We start from the raw sequence: 19609 nt of genomic DNA, 5'->3' as shown, positions 1-19609 counted from the left end.
ATTTGTGTGTGGATGTATTTTGATTTATAAATGCCCGCCCAAGCTCATTTCATTTTTACCTCTTTTTCATGAAATATTTAAGGTAAGGTAAAGGCAGAACACTCTGATTTGCCTATGAACACAAGTTATTCTGACAGTTACATGGGGCATACTATTATGAGATCCTGTTATAACTGTGATTTGTGCTTTATGAAAGAAAAATTGCTAAATCCAATTTGAATTTTTTTTGCAGGCCAATATGTGGTGTAGCCAGCATCCAATGTTCTCATAACACACTACAATCATCAGTTTCTGTTTCTTCATGCTCACATTCAGTCAGTGGAAGCTCTGCATCAATCACTTGGCCACAGGCTGAGACTTTGAGTCCGCAGAATTCAGAACAAATTGGTATTCTAGACTGGCTTAAAAAGTTACGACTGCACAAGTACTATCCTGTTTTTAAGCAACTCACAATGGATAAGGTATGTTTATACTCGATTAAAGTTGAAACTCTTGGTTCTTTTGAAAGAGAAAAATATTTAATGGCCTCAAATCTTGGTTTTTTGTAATCTTGTGTTTGTATATGGGAAACTATTATTACTTGCAAATTGTACTGTACAATGCTACCTGGCCCAAAATGCATCGAGAGAGAATTTTGTGTACTTTTTTGTCGATGCAGTTATAGTCTCCAAATTTAAGATCTCTTAAATGAATGTATGCTAAAAGACTCTTAAGTGGGCTTTTTGTATAATGTTTTCCTCTCCTGACAGGCATACTGTGTGCTATAATTTGCTTGTCTGTTTCAACCATAGTTTCTGAGTCAGCTGAGATTTTTTTTAAATCATCCATGTTTTCAAATCCCTCCATGGCCTCGCCCCTCCCTATCTTTATAGCTTCCTCCAGCTCTACAAGCCTTCGAGGACTCTGCGCTTTTCCAAATCTAGCCTCTTGCGCACCCGGTTTTAATTGCTCCACCATTGACGACTGTGCCTTCAGCTGCCTAGGCCCTAAGCTCTGGAATTCCCTCCCTGTACCTCTCTGTCTTGCTAGCTCTCTCTCCGCATTTAAGATGCTCCTTAAAACCTATCTCTTTGACCAAGCTTTTGGGCAACTGTCCTACTTTCAAAAGTCTCATCCTTGTTTATAAATCACTCCATGGACTTGCCCCTCCCTATCTCTGTAATCTTTTTCAGCCTCACAATCCCACAAGATGTCTGCGCTCCTCAAATGCTGACCTCTTGAACATCCCTTATTATAACTGCTCAACCATTGATGGCCGTGCCTTTGGCTGCCTGCGCCTTAAGCTCTGGAACACCCTTCCTAAACCTCTACGCCTCTCTACCTCTCTTTCCACTTTTAAGACGCTCGTTAAAATCTACCTCTTTAAACAAGCTTTTGATAATTTGCCTTAATTTCTTTACACCTGGAATATTGTGTTCAGTTTTGGTCTCCTAATCTGAGGAAGGACGTTTTTGCTATTGAGGGAGTGCAGCGAAGGTTCACCAGACTGATTCCCGGGATGGCAGGACTGACATATGAGGAGAGACTGAATCGACTGGGCCTGTATTCACTGGAGTTTAGAAGGATAGAAACATAGAAACATAGAAAATAGGTGCAGGAGTAGGCCATTCGGCCCTTCGAACCTGCACCACCATTCAATAAGATCATGGTTGATCATTCCCTCAGTACCCCTTTCCTGCTTTCTCTCCATACCTCTTGATCCCTTTAGCCGTAAGGGCCATATCTAACTCCCTCTTGAATATATCCAATGAACTGGCATCAACAACTCTCTGCGGCAGGGAATTCCACAGGTTAACAACTCTCTAAGTGAAGAAGTTTCTCCTCATCTCAGTCCTAAATGGCCTTCACCTTATTCTGAGACTGTGTCCCCTGGTTCTGGACTTCCCTAACATCGGAAACATTCTTCCTGCATCTAACCTGTCCAGTCCCGTCAGAATCTTATACGTTTCTATGAGATCCCCTCTCATCCTTCTAAACTCCAGTGTATAAAGGCCCAGTTGATCCAGTCTCTCCTCATATGTCAGTCCAGCCATCCCTGGAATGAGAGGGGATCTCATAGAAACATATAAAATTCTAATGGGACTGGACAGGTTAGATGCTGGAAGAATGTTCCCGATGTTTGGGAAGTCCAGAACCAGGGGACACAGTCTAAGGATAAGGGGTAAGCCATTTAGGACCGAGATGAGGAGAAACTTCTTCACTCAGAGAGTGGTTAACCTGTGCAATTCCCTACCGCAGAGAGTTGTTGATGCCAGTTCATTAGATATATTCAAGAGGGAGTTAGATATGGCCCTTACGGCTAAAGGGATCAAGGGGTATGGAGAGAAAGCAGGAAAAGGGTACTGAGGTGAATGATCAGCCATGATCTTATTGAATGGTGGTGCAGGCTTGAAGGGCTGAATTGCCTACTCCCGCACCTATTTTCTATGTTTCTATGTTTCTGTGGCTCAGTGTCAAATTTTTCTGTTTGTCTGTAACACTGTTGTGACTGAAGCGCCTTGGGACGTTTTGCTACGTTAAAAAGCGCTATATAAATAAAAGTTATCTCCTTATGTGTCTCTATGTCAAATCGTGGTCTGATTATCATGCCTGTGAAGCATTGAGATGTTTTACTATATTAAATGTGCAATATAAATGCAAGTTGTTGTTGTTGAGTTCCATGAGATGTTGATTTAGGTTTTATCTGCCTTAGATGTTCAGTGCCAGGTCCCTGCAACAACTGTTCAGGGCAGGATTTCAGTTTTCTTTTGTGTGTGTAGAAGCTAACAAGTGAAGACTGAGAATATCAATGCCATATCCATTACTAAAGGCAATAATTTAATCACCTTCACCGCTGCAGTCAACAGTAAATAAAGAGGAATAGCAGCATCAAAACAAAGTAGTAATATGGAACCAACAGTCTCTTTGAGTGGACCAATTAGTAAAAGTCCTTGAAGTTGCTGGATGGATTGTAAAGATGCTTGATGAAAGTACAGGAGTCAGTAGCATGGGTATTGATTACAACAAACAAGAGTATCAATAGTCTGATATCACTGGTATGGACATCCCCAGTATTGGCAGCACATTGCTGCAATAAGTGTTTCTAGGACCCTCGAAGTACTTGAGTATTGTGAGTTAACTCATGGTCAAAAGTTCACAGATGCTTCTATAATGGAAGACTCAGTAGATGCATACAGCACCATGAATAGAGCTGGAGCTAATAGGAGTGAGGCAAAAATCTGTGACAAGGCATATTATCCTCAGGCAAAACAGACCAGATGTTCTGAGAGGAAACAAGTATATCATCAGATGAATGGGACTTGGAGTAAAAAGGACAGTTCTTTTTTGTTTTGCAGGAAATTATGAGCTTCCAGCACATCTGATTTTATGCCCAAGACAGCGTCATCCAGGTTGTTTAAGATGGAGCGTAACATTTCAATAAAATTAAACACTAACTTGTTACCTCAGAGTTTGACAAACTTGGTTGAATGAACATAACTCCACTTAAACTTCTTGTGTTGCAATTTCATCTTTATTTAAGCTCTGCAAAGCAGGGAGCTTGTTTTGTTTTCTGGAAGTTGTGGAATTAAGAAGTAGGAGGTCATTCTCCTCAAGAATTAGGAGGTCATTCACCTCGAGAAGTAGAAGGTCATTCTCCTCAAGAGCATTCTAGTGCCACAGCTTCCCTGTCATACTTATACTATATGCAGAATAGGGATGAACAAAAAACTGAACTTTCTTTCCCTATTAAGGGAATAATTACTTATTAATTTGATCTTTTTTGTACCTTTTATAATAGGAGAAAATTAAGAGATGGTTGGGCCAAAATTGGCCCCTCTTTAAGGTCATAGGCCTTTCCGACCATGGCCAGGCGGATGGGTCGATGCATCAGAAAAGGCCCCGAGCCGGGGCTGACAGAAACACATTTCCGCCTCGCCCTGTGTTCCCGCCCTGTCGGCAACCCTTTTCTGCCCCACGAATGAAATTGCCCCACGGGAGCGGAGGCATCACCGCTTGGTGCCCCCCGACAGCTTTTGTTGACAGCGGGAAGCTGCCAGTGACTGGGCGGCGCATCAGCCCTTAAAGGGGAGGGCGCACCGCCGTGGCCGCCATTTTATTTTAATTGTCGGCCAAGTCTGAAGTCAGCCTGACAATGGCAACCGTGGGTTCAGCTGGGCCGCCAACAGACAGCCCGGCACCCCCTCTTGGGTGCTGGACCGCTGCCCCGGCCGAAGCCCGCCATGGTTGGCCAGTGAGTGCCACTTAAGTGGTTGCAGAGCTCGCAGCGGCCCATCGCTTTAAATGAAGGGAGTGATGTTATGACATCATGGGCGTTGCACTGACATGCTCAGTGTGACGCTCATGATGCCGCCCGCCTTTCGCCTTGCTCTAAAAGCACTTCCGCCCCCAAACACCGGCAAAACAAATTAAAGCAACATAAGAGGGCAATTTCTCTCTATTCTCCGCCCCATGGATTCGGGCGGAAAATCTTCATTTAATTCGAATTATCCGCCCCGTTTGGGGCAGAGGGCAATTTCGCCCTGGTATTTCTTAAGAATTTTTCTCAATGTAACCCCATGAAGCTACTTTATCCTCACCTGTTTTGTGCTGTTTAAGAGCAGTAGAACAAGACCACTCCTGGCACTATTGTTTTTCAAGTGAAAAGTATTTCCTGTCTCTTCCCCTTCATCTTCTTCCTCGTTTTTATCTCATCCTCTTATCCTCATCCAGATCGTGGCCACAACTTGCTTGCCGTGCTGTTGTCTTAGCTTTAGTCGATACCAAACAGATTAGGCAATTTTAGATTAAACTGCAGCACCAGAATATTTAATTTTGCTTTATCTCCAAAAGTGTGAGTTGAATCTAATCTTGGATTTGGTCTATGTTTGCACCACCCTTTAAGAACTATAAATATTTTAAAGATGCTTCTCCAGTAACTTTTATCACCAATATGTTACATTCCACTGAGGCCTAATTTAGGATGTGGAGTTTGTCCGTGCCTCATCAAAGAGTCATTTTCATAGACTAAAATGTTGCCAAGTGATTCATGATAGTTTTATTGATGTATCATCTCCATAAATTGCACTTTTGGAACTGGGGCTTTCAATCTGATTTTTTTTAAAGAAGTGAATATACACTCTCTTGATGGTTGAACAAGTTTATCCAATGCATAGTTGAGCCATACAGACTAGAAACATCCCAGAGTCCCAGACTCCTGGTCTCTGCTGAATTATCTGATCTCAGCCAGGGAAGTTGTAGGGATGCTGCAATTGGCCTCGGTGAACTTGAGTTAGGAGGAAAAAAACTGGCCAGGGTTACGGTTCATAATTATTCTCCGGCTATCTCTGATGGAAGTCCATGTGTGTGGACAGGAATAAGTCAAGATTTATTTTCAAGGGGAGGGCATCTGTGGAAAGTGACCGTGCCTGAAATTGTGCTTCCCCACGGACGCATACGATGTGCGCACGCGCTTGTGGGGTCCCCACAGGTTACGGGTTTAGGTATGCGAAGTGCACGCGCCTAAACATATCTTCCCACATTACAACAGTGACCACACTCCAACAAGTACTTCATAAAGCGCTTTGAGACAACCGGTAGTCGTGAAAGGCGTTATATAAGTCCAAGTCTTCCTTTTAAACCCGGCACGTGCGATCTGTCAAAAATTCTCTTGACGGATCGCACGCATCTGAAACTAAAGGGCCTCTGCAGGCAGAGAGTTGAGCTAAATTTTTGTTTTAAATAATTAATTAAATTCCATTTTTATTTGAAATATGTGATTTTTTTTTTAAATAGTTATTTTCAGTGTTTCTGTGTTTTTGGGGGTATTCCCATTCATACTTATTTTGGTTCCGTATATACAGAATTACCATAGGTATGAATGGGAATTCCCCCTACTCTTATAGGTTGGGTCGGCCCACATGATCCCATTGATGCGTACGAAACCCATACGCTCCTGGGATACGTGTCTTAGGCAGTCTCTTGGAGTCGAGGATGACTTGCTTCCACACTAAAAATGAGTTCTCAGGTGACTGATGAGTCCGTTGCGGGACCTACAGTCTTTGTTACAGATGGGGCAGACGGTGGTTGAAGGGACATTGGGTGAAGGGATGGGTAAGTGGGGTGCTTGAGTTGTCGTGTGCTCCTTCCACTGCTTGCACTTGGCCTTTGCTTGTTTCTGGCGAAGAGCCTCGAGGTGTTCGACGCCTTACCGGATGCTTCTCCTCCACTTTGAGCAGTCTCGGTCCAGGGAATCCCAGGTGTCAGTGGGGATGTTGCACTTTTTCAAGGAGGCTTTGAGGGTGTCCATGAAACATTCAGAATTCAGAAGAATGAGAGGTGATGCAGAGAGGATGTTTCCACTGATAGGGGAGACTCGAACTAGGGGGCATAATCTTAGAATAAGGAGCCGCCCATTTAAAACTGAGATGAGGAGGAATTTCTTCTCTGAGGGTTGTAAATCTGTGAAATTCACTGCCTCAGAGAGCTGTGAAAGCCGGGACATTGAATAAATTTAAGATAGAGATAGACAGCTTCTTAACCGATAAGGGATTAAGGGGTTATGGGGAGCGGGCAGGGAAGTGGACCTGAGTCCATGATCGGATCAGCCATGATCATATTAAATGGCGGAACAGGCTCGAGGGACTGTATGGCCTGCTCCTGCTCCTATTTCTTATGTTCTTGTGTTTCCTCTGCCCACCTGGGGCTCGTTTGCCGTGTCGGAGCTCCAAGTAGAGCGCTTGTTTTGGGAATTTCGTATCAGGCATGCAGACGATGTGGCCCGTCCATTGGAGCTGATTGAGTGTAGTCAATGCTTCGATGCTGGGGATGTTGGCCTGAGCGAGAACACTGACATTGGTGCGCCTATCCTGCCAATGGATTTGTAGGATCTTGCGGAGACAGCGTTGGTGGTACTTCTCCAGTGCTTTGAGGTGCCTACTGGACGTGGTCCATGTCTCTGAAGCATATAGGAGGGCAGGTATCACTACCGTTCTGTAGACCATGAGCTTGGTGCAAGGTTTGAGGTCCTGGTCTTCAAACACTCTCTTCCTTAGGTGACCGAAGGCTGCACTCGCACACTGAAGGTGATGTTGGACTTCGTCATCGACATCTGCCCTTGTTGACAGTAGGCTCCTGATGTATGGAAAATGGTCCACGTTGTCCAAGGCCTCGTCGTGGATTTTAATAATCGGGAGGCAGTGCTGTGTGGCGAGAGCAGGTTGGTAGAGGATCTTTGTCTTACAGATGTTTAGTGTAAGGCCCACGCTCTCGTACGCTTCTGTGAAGGTGTTGACGACGGTTTGTAGTTCGACTTCCGAGTGTGCGCAAACGCAAGCGTCGTCTGCATACTGTAATTCAGTGACAAAGGATGGGACAACATTGGACCTGGACTGGAGGCGACAGTTTCCCGTTTGTTCTGTAGATTAGCTCCACTCAAGTGGGGAGCTTACTGAGGGTGAGATGGAGCATTGCAGCAAGAAAGATTGAGAAGCACATTGGTGCGATGACACAGCCTTACTTGACCCTGGTCCGTACGTGAATTGGGTCTGTGGTGGATCCGTTGGTCAGGATCACTGCTTGCATGTCATCATGAAGCAGGCGGAGGATGGTGACAAACCTTTGAGAGCAGCGAACTTGAGGAGGATGCTCCATAATCCCTCATGGTTGACAGTGTCGAAGGCCTTTGTGAGGTCAAAGAAGGCCATGTACAGAGGTTGGTGGTGTTCCCTGCATTTCTCTTGAGTTTGACCCGCGGTGAAGATCATGTCCATTGTGCCTCTTAGTGGGTAGAATCCGCATTGTGACTCTGTGAGGAGCTCTTCAGCCACCAGGAGAAGGCGATTGAGGAGGATTCTTGCGATGACTTTCCCTGTGGCAGACAACAGGGAAACTCCTCTGTAATTACCGAAAACGGACTTGTTCCCTTTCTTGAAGATGGTCATGATTATGGCGTCTCTGAGATCCCCTGGCATGCTCTCCTTCTTCCACCAAATAAGAGAAATTAGTTCATGTATTCATGCGAATTGTGTTTCTCCGCCATGTTTTAGTGCTTCGGTGGGATTCCATCTGCTCCTGAGGCCTCATTGTTCTTCAGTTGTCGGATGGCCTTTTCAACCTCACAGGGTAGTGCTAAGGTGGTGACGGGTAGTATTATGTGGGATGGAGTCGAAGACAGAGTCTTGGTTGAGGAGATCTTCAAAGTGCTCCTTCCAGCGGCACTGACTGCCTCTCTGTCATTGATGAGTACCTCTCCGTTCTTGGCCTGCAGTGGGGTAGGGCCTTGGGTGCTTGGGCCGCAAGTGGTCTTGACTGCGCTAAAGAAACCACGCACGTCGTGGTTGTCGGCTAGTTGTTGGATCTCCTGCGCTTTCTCCACCCACCATCTGTTCTTTCGGTCGCGAGTTTTTTGTTGGACCTTGGCCTTCAGACATCTGTAGAGCTGCTTTCTTGCTCTTGAGTTGTGTTGCTGTTTCCAGTTCAAGAATGCCTTGCACTTGCAGCTTATTAGCTTCTGGATCTCGTGGTCGCTCTCGTCGAACCAGTCTTGGTATTTCATGGTCAAGTGACCGATCGTCTCTTCACAGGTGCTAATTATGGAGGCCTTGAGGGCAGACCAGGCACTGTGGATACTCTGCGTCTCTGGATCACTGGGAGTCGTCAGGTTGGTAGTGAGGCGTTGGCTGAATAGGGTTTTCTTAGCAGGGCCTCCAGCGGTGATTTTCCTGCGGCATTGTTGCTGTTGTCGCCACTGTTTTGGGGCTACCTTGATGGAGGTGATAGAGCGGATTAAGCGGTGGCCCGTCCAGCAGTCATCAGCTCCTGTCATGGCATGGGTAATCTGCACGTCCTTGCGGTCCCTCGCTTAGACATGATGTAGTCGAGCAGATTCCAGTGCTTGGAGCGAGAGTGTTGCTATGAAGCCTTGTACTTGTCTCTCTGACAGAACAAGATGTTGGTTATGTTATATATGTATACTTGTATTTACTCTGAACAGCCACCAGAGGCTCGTCCCCTGGAGTCCCAAGGGATCCCATAATCCCTTGGGAGCACAGGTATTTAAGGAGGCTTCACAGGTTGGAGAGGCACTCTGGAGACCTGCACTGAAAGACTAAGGTCACACTTTACTTTGAGCTCACAGTGTTCCGTCTGACTCTTTCTCCATACACAACAACTGGTGATGAGATACAGATAGCGAACCCAAAGATGCAGAGAAAAGTAGGCATCCTGGAGACATTTTTGGAGGGAGATGATTTTGTGGAGCGACTCGACCAATACTTCGTGGCCAACGAGCTAGATGGGGAAGAGAGTGCTGCCAAACGAAAGGCGATCCTCCTCACCGTCTGTGGGGCACCAACGTATGGCCTCATGAAGAATATGCTCACTCCAGCGAAACCCACGGAGAAATTGTACGACGATTTGTGCACACTAATCCGGGAGCATTTGAACCCGAAGGAAAGCGTTCAGTGGCAAGGAGCTCCAAGATGACTGGAGACCAGGCTCAGCTGCATGGGTCTAGTTCATACACACACACATACTCCTACTGTCCTCCTTCTTCCTTTCCACAGGCCCTCTCTCCCTGGGATTCATAGGACGCAGTATAGTCCTCACGATCTTCCTGTTGGCCTGTGCTGCTCCTTCCCTGGGCCCCAACCTCGCCGCTGCTCCAGGCCTCCTGTCCCGACCTCTGCTCCGACCTCCGGCTCCTCCCGCTCCTAAGTCCCGACTCCACGAGATCCGACGGTCTCGCTTAAAACACACCACCAATCAACTACCTGGATTTCGATGACGTTGATTTTGTCGCCCTCTTCGCTTCTGTCGCCCTCTTGGGACAGCTTGCATTTCTCCTTGCAGTGACTAGCTCCTCCTTTATCCTCCGCTGCCGGTGTTGGTGTTCCCTCCCAGGTCGGGTCGGATCAGCGTGCTGAGTCCTGGGGTGCTCCCCCTTTATCCTCCGCTGCCAGTGGTGGTGTTCCCTCCCAGGTCGGGTCGGCGTATGCCCCTACGAAAGCCTTCGCGTAGAGGGCCAGGTCTGCAAGTCTCCGAACCTCCGGGACCATTAGGTACTTTCGTAGAACCCACAGTCCATATACAGTGCAGTACTCTACAGCACTGCACACTCACGCAGGGTTTCAAATACATTTTTTTACAGGAACACTGGAAGTATTTCTTTCTTCCTCTAAATGTCTCTGGTCATCTGATCTCCCTTTACATCCTGGAGGGTAAAATGATCCAAAATTACAAGCTTCTCCAGCTTTGAATGTCATTCAGGGTTAATTTGCAATAGTTTGCTGCAGCTAGCTGCACATGCATTTGATTTTTTTCTCTTCTGCTGGTTCTGCTCAATCTTTAATCAGAATCCGTTATTCACAAGGTAATCAATTAGAAAGAAAAGGAGACAAAAAGGTCACCACTGGAACTGGTGTCCCCCTAACAAATAGATTGGACTATTGTGCAGTAACAAAATTGATTTTAAATTGTGTTTGCTTGCAATTTAGATATTAATGTCCCTACTCATAAACATGGCTTTAGTGAGATTCTGCTGTTTGTGAATGTATCATAATTGGCGGGAGCAGGACTTCCACGCTGGGGGCTAAAATTCCCTACCCCAGAAGGTTACCACCCCCAAGATGGGAGCCTGTGCGGGGAGGCAGAGGGAAGATGAGGAGAGACGGGGGCGGGGGATGGAGGGGAGAGTGGTGGAGGTGGGGTGCGGAGAAACCCAGGGCGGGGGACAGGAGGGGCCACATTGTAGCGGAGGTCTGGGGGGGGCAAAGTGTGTTGGAGGGGCGGGCCTGGGGGCTCTGTGCCTCGGTACGGGAATGTTCAGAGTGGGGTGGACGGGTTGACTGTGCAGATGGCGGTTGGTGGATGTGGTGTAGTTGGCGTCGCGGGGGCGTGGCTCCGGGGTGGCCGGGGCTGGGGGCTCGCCATCCGGGGGTGTTCGGCATTTTGGAAGGATTCTGATGGGACGGGGCGGGTTGGGTGCGGGGGGAGTGTTCCCGGTGTTGGGTGGGTCCGGAGCCGGGGGGTGGCACGCTCTTGGGATGGGGGGGTGGGCTGTTTGGGGCTGGGATTGGGAGAGACTTCTTCACTCGGGGTGTTGTTGGCCTGTGGGGTTCCCTGCCGCGGAGAGTTGTTGATGCCAGTTCATTTCAATGTGTTCGGGAGGGAGTTGGATATGGTCCTTGCGGCTGAGGGGGTCGGGGGAGTGTGGAGGGGGCGTGGGGGGGAGGTGCTGGGATGGGTGATCAGCCATGATCTTGTTGAATGGCGGTGCAGGCTCGAAGGGCCGAATGGCCTACTCCTGCACCTATTTTCTATGTTTCTATAAGACTCGGAGATATAGGGCACAGATGTATAAATCCTGCAGATCTGGACAGAAAGCTCCTGAAGCTCTTTATAACCCCACATGTGGATTTGCACATTGTCTTCTTAGTGTGGTCAACATATAACAACCCAATATAAACCAGCTATTAAACAGAGGGTAGTAAATGTAGATAGTGGAGTGTATTTCCTCATGTCACTCCTGGCTGGGCAGTACAGGACACTGATCTATAAATCCTGTAAATCTAAAGAAGTTACTTACATGATTGCTTCAGTTGAGTTGCCCAAATCCAGTGGCTATTTTGCAGAACTGCAAAGAGAATTCCTATTGAGGAAAGTTAAAGCTCATTCTATTTGGGAAAAGGCACAGCGGAGCAGGATGCATGCTTTCAGTAAGGGTTACAATTTTGACCGGTAAGGAGAATAGCTGCTTTGACACAGCTGTGCTTTAAGGTGGCCTGAAAATCTGCTTCTTTCAGAATTTTTCCATTGATTTTTGTTCTGCTTTGACATTCCTATAGTATTATTAGGCGGCTTTTGGTTCTTGCTGATTTTGGGTGGCTTGGTGATTATTTTAGCGCTTTTTCCAGTTTCGCTTAATTTCATATCGTGGATGTTTCAGATCTGTTTTTATTTAATTAAAATCAGCATAAGATTAAGTTAAAGTGGAGCAAGCAATCACCCAGAAAAAGGAAATCAGAGCATGGGAAACCTCTGGTCACGATTTCTGGGACAGCTGAGATTTTTTAAATCAGACTTGAGTTTATGGTGAGCACCTGGTGAGAATATTTGTTTTTGTTTTTCATTTGTGTTCTTTTCAACATAATTTGTCAATATAAGTGCAATTTCAAAATTCTGCCTTAAAGGATTTATCAGTTAAACCCTACAAACTCTGGGTATGATCATATCCGTATTTGGGGTTTGAATAATTTAGAAATCCTGTCAGATTAGTTGTAGTCTTCCTCAATCTTTGAAAAGGATTCAGCTCCCACATACTAAGCTTCCTCCCAATCTTTCTCTCATTTTTCTTTCTCGCATGGTCTGGGGCTATGAGCTCTTGCTATTGCTGGCTCTTCTAATTTAAAGAACTAGCGGGACTATCCAGAATGATACTTCACTTACATCTGAGTGAGGAAAATATTCTGACTCTATAGGGTGTGAATTTCTTTAAAAAGCAGTTTTACGAAGTCCTTTCCCTTGTGAATTGACAGCAGTATATGTTACTTATATCTGGAAATTGAACCTCTCTTGAAGAGCGGGCTAGATAAACAAGGCACAGCCATGGTATTTAGAGACCGTTTCTAAAGACAATGCAAAGCTGTATGGACTTCAGTGTTCTCCACAAAATAAAACAAGTCTCTGAAACAGATGTTTTAAGCCTTTCTGGTAAATGACCTCTTTGACATGTTAAGTGGTGGTTAAAAATTAAATTCTGGATTAATTTTGTATTTCCACTTTGATTAATAACATGTTTTTTTGTAGTTCCTCAGTCTTACTGAAGAAGATCTGAACAAATTTGAAACACTCACTTTAGGAGCGAAGAAAAAGCTGAAGATGCAATTAGAGCTTGAAAAGTAGGTTTTTAAAAATGGTTTATTTTATAAGAATTTAATGTAGAGATGTGTGTATAATCATAGGCTCTACTCAAAGATTCACAACTCTTTGATCTATTAATTATGCTGACAATTTGGCAGCATACAATCATTCCTACTTCGTTTGAGTTCCAGTGATGCTTAACTGCTATTTTGGTAGTTGGATAAAATATTGGCTTAATTTTTATTGCTGTTCTTGAGGACTTGATTGCTGATTTTTTTTCAATTTGGATGAACCTTTTTCATTCTTCTAGCACAATAGAGTGCCAAAACAAATGAATATAAACATTTACCCCGCAATTCTCAGTAAGTTTATGACTTCTGTTGTTCTGATAGAGAGATGCAAAGTGACACTAGACATCTCTCCACAACAGTGGATAGAAAAATAGGAGGGGGAGCACAGTCACATCTGCTAGATCTTTACCAAATGGGGCTTTATCATGTGGGAAGAAGGTTACCTGGATGCCTGCATTGGCTAAGAAATTGCATGTATGCATTTATAGAATAGGTGAAGTACAATAAAGGACAACACTGATAAAATCTAGAGAGAGTGTTTTTATTTTAAATTAATTTTAAACAAAATTCTTAGGGGAAGGGTGGTTATTGGGTTTGCAACAGATTAACCTCAGCCTTTTGTAGGTAGTCACTTTTTGAATAGTATAAATACTGGATTAAAATTAGTTGGCCTGTTACATTTTAAATTATTCTGGAATAGATATTATAATATCTCAAGAAAATTGTTCTCAGTTTAATTTTGATTTGATAAGTTAATAAACTGTTTCCCTTCCATTGCCTTAATTTAGAACCTATGCTTCCTCTTTAGGGACAACATTGTATTGCATGCATGGTCAATCCCACAGGTCACACTGAGCATTAATGACATTTCTTTTACATTTGTAACCATGTGCGAAGGTGTTGCATTTTATTTTTCATTTTATTTCTGAATATATGTGTTGGAAGGAAGTATTGCATGTAATTTAGGAATATGGAGTGATGTGTGTACTCTGTATAAAACCTTTTATTTGTCCAGTTTTATGTGTATTTTTATTTGTCAGGTTAGAAGTTATTTCAATGCTGGCTTGCTATTGCATTAGCATGTTCATACAAGATATGCAGAGGTGCACAATATTTGGAGGAACCTAAGTACCATAACTTTCAGGATAAATTTAGTCTGAAAAACATGATCCTTTGCTAAAGTTACAGGACTGCCATCTTGTCATAAGCCAAGCCACCCTCTAATACAACAATGAATTGCCATCCTGAAGTTGCAAAAGATTTAAAAACATCCAGTAATTAAAAAAAAAAATTCATGTCTAAATGCTGGTCAGAAAGTAAGCAGGAAATGTGTCTGAAATGAGCACAGTTTAAATCATATTCAAATTTATATTTTGGGGTATGCCATCCAACATTGAACAATTTCAGAGCGGCAATTTACTGTAGGATTATCAGGTCTCTTGTCCTATAATAAGATGGAATTGTCGAAGCTGTGTTACATCTGTCTTCTAGTCCATACTCCAAGTTTTTTGTGGTGCTATTGTCCTAAAAGTAGCAGTTGAAAATGTGAAGTTATTATAAAACTGATTCTGTAGTTTGGTACACAAATCTATTGCATTGTGGATTTGTAGGCCAGGGATTCTGGCATGCATTTCTCTGCAGTGTGAGTCCCTGATCTCAATTGAGTTGAGAGAATCCCCAGCAAGTGCTGGGTTCTTCCTTGGAGTAAGAATGGGAAATCATTGAATGGATTTTCCCAGTCTGGTCTTTGATATAAGCAGTTACATTATAGTTTGTCTGAGGTTGTTTTTATGTTAACAGTATTAACTCGAAGCCTCATTGATGTGGAACTTGCAGCAGCATTTTTATATATATATAGGGTCGATTCCATATACCTGTATATTGAGACGGCAGAAAAACTACACGTGTAAACATATGAGCAGCTGTTTTTTTAAGTAAGATTTGTGACTTCAGCCCTTGGAAGTGGGGACGGAGTGGGGAGAGCTATTTTAACCATAAGAACATAGGAAATAGGAGCAGGAGTAGGCCATACGGCCCCTCGAGCCTGCTCCGCCATTTTATATGATCTTGCGCTGATCCGATCATGGACTCGGGTCCACTTCCCTGCCCGCTCCTCATAACTCCTTATTCCCTTATCGGTTAAGAAACTGTCTAAGCCCTGTCTTAAATTTATTCAATGTCCCAGCTTCCACAGCTTTCTGAGGCAGCGAATTCCACAGATTTATAACCCACTGAGAAAATAAATTTCTCCTCATCTCTGTTTTAAATGGGCAGCCCCTTATTCTAAGATTATGCCCCCAGTTCTAGTCTCCCTCATCAGTGGAAACGTTGGCCCCAAGTTTCCACATGATTTGCTCCTGATTTTTAGGAGCAACTGGTGTAGAACGGAGTATCTTAGAAATCGGAATTCTCGTCATTTAGTTTGCTCCAGTTCTAGTCAGTTAGAACAGTTTCACTTTGGAACAGAATTTTTTTTCAAAAGGGGGCGTGTCCGGCCACTTACGCCTGATTTCAAAGTTTCGTGAGTAAAAACTTACTCCAAACTAACTTAGAATGGAGTAAGTGAAGATTTTTGTATGCTCGAAAAAACCTTGTCTACACTTTAGAAAATCAGGCGTAGGTTACAAATCAGGTGTAGGGAATGGTGGGGGGGGGGGGGGGTGGTGTTTAAAGGGAAGTTTACAAACATTAAACACTTCAGTTTTACAAATAAAGAGCCATCATCAATAATAAATGATAAATACATCAATAAATCAACCAATAAATCAATCAAAAAAAATTAATAAGAAATAATTTTTTTTTTAAATCAATAAATAAAACATTTTCTACTTACCGACTGCAGCACCGGGAGCCCTCCAACAGCGTGCTGGGATGCCCCCCTCAGTGTGTCTCTGTCAGTGTCTCTATCTCTCTGTCTGTCTGTGTGTCTCTCATTCTCTGTCTGTCAGTGTCTGTGTTTCTGACAGCAAGGGGGGGAGAAGGGGGAGGGATGGGGGAGAAGGGGGAGAAAGGAGATGGGGGGCGAAGGAGATGGGGGGGGAGGAGATTGGGGAGCGGGGGAGAAGGAGATTGGGGGGGGTGGGGGGGAAGGAGAAGGGGGAGGGAAGCTGAAAGGGCTGGTCCCGAGACTTCGGGCAGGGCCCGTCCCCAGCACCAGATTTACAGGTAGGTGGCATTGGGTCGGGTCGGGAGGTTGGTGGGAGGGAGGTCGGTTCGGTTCGGGTCGGGGGGAGGAAGGGAGGGAGGGAGGGAGAGGGAGGTCAGGTCGGGGGGAGGGAGGTCAGGTCGGATCCAGTCCGGGGGCGGGGGGGGGAGCGGCAGTCGGGTCACGGGGGGGGGCGGTGGGGGAGCGGGTGTCGGGGGAGGGGAAGCGGGTGGCGGGTCCGGTCCAGGGGGAGCAGGTGTCGGGTCCGGTCCGGAGGCGGGAGTCGAGTCGGGTCGGGAGGAAGCAGGAGCTGGCCGTGGGAGGAGCCTTATTCACGCAGCCCCAGTGAGGCCATTCGGCCAGGGCTAGGGGTTGCGTGCTTCGGGCCCCTCCCACACAGTTTCGGGCGCCTGGAGCTACTGCACTTGCGCGCCCATTGTAGCGCGCATGTGCAGAGGTCCCGGCACTGTTTTCAGCGCAGGGACCTGGCTCCGCCCCCTACAGCTCCTGCAGCGCTGCGCCGAGGGCCAGAGGACCTGCAGGGAGGTGGAGAATACGGAGGTTTTTTTTAGGCGCACTTTGTGGCGCGAAAAACGGGCGTCTAGGTCAGGACTGCACCGTTCTAGGCGCGGCTCGAAACTTTGGCCCATTCTCTCTGCAACCACCTTGTCAATAAGATGTTTCGATAAGATCACCTCTCAATCTTCTGAATTCCAGTGAGTAGAGGCCCAACCTACTTAACCTTTCCTCATAGGTCAACCCCCTCATCTCTGGAATCAACCTAGTGAACCTTCTCTGAACTGCCTCCAAAGCAAGTATATCCTTTCATAAATATGGAAACCAAAACTGCACGCAGTATTCCGGGTGTGGCCTCACCAATACCCTGTATAACTGTAGCAAGACTTCCCTGCTTTTATACTCCATCCCCTTTGCAATAAAGGCCAAGATTCCATTGGCCTTCCTGATCACTTGCTGTACCTGAATACTAACCTTTTGTGTTTCATGCACAAGTACACCCAGGTCCCGCTGTACTGCAGCACTTTGCAATTTTTCTCCATTTAAATAATACATTTTTCTTTGATTTTTTTTTTGCCAAAGTGCATGACCTCACACTATCCAACATTATACTCCATCAGCCAAATTTTTGCCCATTCACTTAGCCTGTCTATGTCCTTTTGCAGATTTTTTTGTGTCCTCCTCACACATTGCTTTTCCTCCCATCTTTGTATCGTCAGCAAACTTGGTTACATTACACTCGGTCCCTTCTTCCAAGTCGTTAATATAGATTAGAAATAGTTGGGGTCCCAGCACTGATCCCTGCGGCACCCCACTAGTTACTGGTTGCCAACCAGAGAATGAACCATTTATCCTGGCTCTCTGTTTTCTGTTAGTTAGCCAATCCTCTATCCATGCTAATATATTACCCCCAACCCCGTGAGCTTTTACCTTGTGCAGTAACCTTTTATGTGGCACCTTGTCAAATGCCTTCTGGAAGTCCAAATACACCACATCCACTGGTTCCCCTTTATCCACCCTGTTCGTTACAGCCTCAATGAATTCTAGCCAATTTGTCAAACAGGACTTCCCCTTCATAAATCCATGCTGATGCTGCCTGACCGAATTATGCTTTTCCAAATGCCCTGCTACTGTTTCTTTAATAATAGACTCCAACATTTTCCCAACCACAGATGTTAGGCTAACTGGTCTATAGTTTTCTGCTTTTTGTCTGCCTCCTTGTTTAAATAGGTGCGTTACATTTGCAGTTTTCCAATCTGCTGGGACCTCCCCAGAATAAAGGGAATTTTGGTAAATTACAACCAGTGCATCCACTATCCCTGCTGCTATTTCTCTTACGACCCTAGGATGCAAGCCATCATATCCCAGAGAATTTATCTGCCTTTAGTCCCATTATCTTACTGACCATGAAGGATGATTTCCCTTGGGTCCTGCTGAATTTAGCAGCAGGACCTGAATAACATTTTTTGTCTCCGTTTCCTGGCCACAACCAGCCAGATTGAGAGGCTGGCTGGCTATCGGGCAGGTAGGCCTTTGACACCAGGCCGCAGCCACAGAGCAGAGAGGAGGGAGGGATCGGAGGCCTGGATGAGGTTGAAAGAGTTGGTAGTGTAGGAGATCGGAGGTTTTGGGGAGGAGGCGGGGCAGAAGATTGGAGGGCCTCACGGGGGAGATTGGAAGCGTTGGTCGGAATGGCCTCCTGGGATGGGGGGGGGGGGGGAGGCGGAGGGGCAAGTTCGGAAGTGCCTCCAGCAGATTAGTAGAATTGCTGTGGCACTGCCCAGGGGAGTGGTTCTATGGAGCACAAACCTGCTGTTCTCTCTCAGGATGACAGCATTTGTCCTTCCACCACTGCCACTCCGCAGTGCGCTTGCTGTTGCCGGTCAGCTAGCCAACCCACACTACTGACGAGATGGTGCCATCCGCAAGCCGGGCCTTCTAGGCCCAGAGCTGCTTGAGGTCATCCTCCAAGGCCATCTGCAGTATCCCTCATTGAAAGTCAGCAGCCTTCCACCAGCCATGCTGCAGCCACTGGAGTAGCACTGCATAGGAGCAATTGGACAGAGGAAGACAGGCACGAAGGGAACGCACAAGGATGATTAATTTACATTTGTATGCAAAATGGCATGATTTGATTTATAAATTTTGTTTGGAATGTTTATTTTGCAGTGTCTTTTATTTATGTATTGTGGCCAAGCGGACGCTGTGTTGGTTAGTGACAGAGTAAAAGTAAGGTTTTGGACTGTTGTTAAATGGGGTATTGGGATTGCAGTTGCTGGTATCGCATTTAACATAGTTCTTCACGGACAGCAGAGTTGACATGCGGCAACCGCAAAACTATATGCATGCCTTAGGGAGGCCTGCAATACTAGCAAAGTCATGTGCTTTCTCCGCCTGTTGGTTTCTGGCAAGAAAGAATAAATGTAGTCAGCTCTCTTTGAATAGAGAGCCTTGGAGACCTATACACAACATTGGACAGCAAACTTCAAGATGTTGCAAATATCTCCAGTTCCAGGCTGGAAGGATCCAGATGCATAAAAGTTCAACACTTCGGTCACCTTCACAGCCACTGGTAATGTGGTCCTTGCCCTGCTCTGAGGTTGCAGTTGTGGCTGCAGCACATAGCAGATTTTAGTGAGGACATCCTTACTGAAGCGCAGATGTCTCACACATTGTTCCATGCTGAGGTTCATCAGGTAGGATAATTGCTCCCTGAACACCCTGGGCGGATATGACTTCCTGCTGAGAGCCCTTCTCCCCTCTTCCTCCTCCCTCTTCTAGCAACTCGTCCTGCTCTGCGTGGCCTCTGCTCATTCTCTCACTCATGCTGTATTCCAAAGTGAATGCCTACAAATGCATCCATGTCTGGCAGCAAGTGGTCTGTGCAGAAGCCTTAAAGTCAGTAAAAAGTCCTTCAGCACTTACCACACCACTCTTTGTAGACTTTCGCAACTTGAAAGAACAATGGAAAGCACCAAACATTTGTAGAATCGTACCAACAGCCGGAAGAATCCAATCAGCAACTAATCTATAAGTAGTT

At 45.7% G+C, this 19609-nt stretch overlaps 1 protein-coding gene across 1 annotated transcript in view; it reads left to right on the top strand.

Moving 5' to 3' along the window:
- zcchc14 (zinc finger, CCHC domain containing 14) overlaps positions 1 to 19609 on the top strand; it is a 150149-nt gene that overhangs the window by 98855 nt on the left and 31685 nt on the right. Inside the window, exons 8-9 of the mRNA XM_070898109.1 lie at positions 233 to 461; positions 12784 to 12875. Coding sequence (XP_070754210.1) covers positions 233 to 461; positions 12784 to 12875 — 321 coding nt within the window. The remainder of the gene's footprint in view (positions 1 to 232; positions 462 to 12783; positions 12876 to 19609) is intronic.

The sequence above is a fragment of the Pristiophorus japonicus genome, chromosome 13 (genome assembly GCF_044704955.1).
Source record: "Pristiophorus japonicus isolate sPriJap1 chromosome 13, sPriJap1.hap1, whole genome shotgun sequence".
Classification (NCBI taxonomy): Eukaryota; Metazoa; Chordata; class Chondrichthyes; family Pristiophoridae; genus Pristiophorus; species Pristiophorus japonicus.
This window is presented reverse-complemented; position numbering and strand designations above follow the sequence as displayed.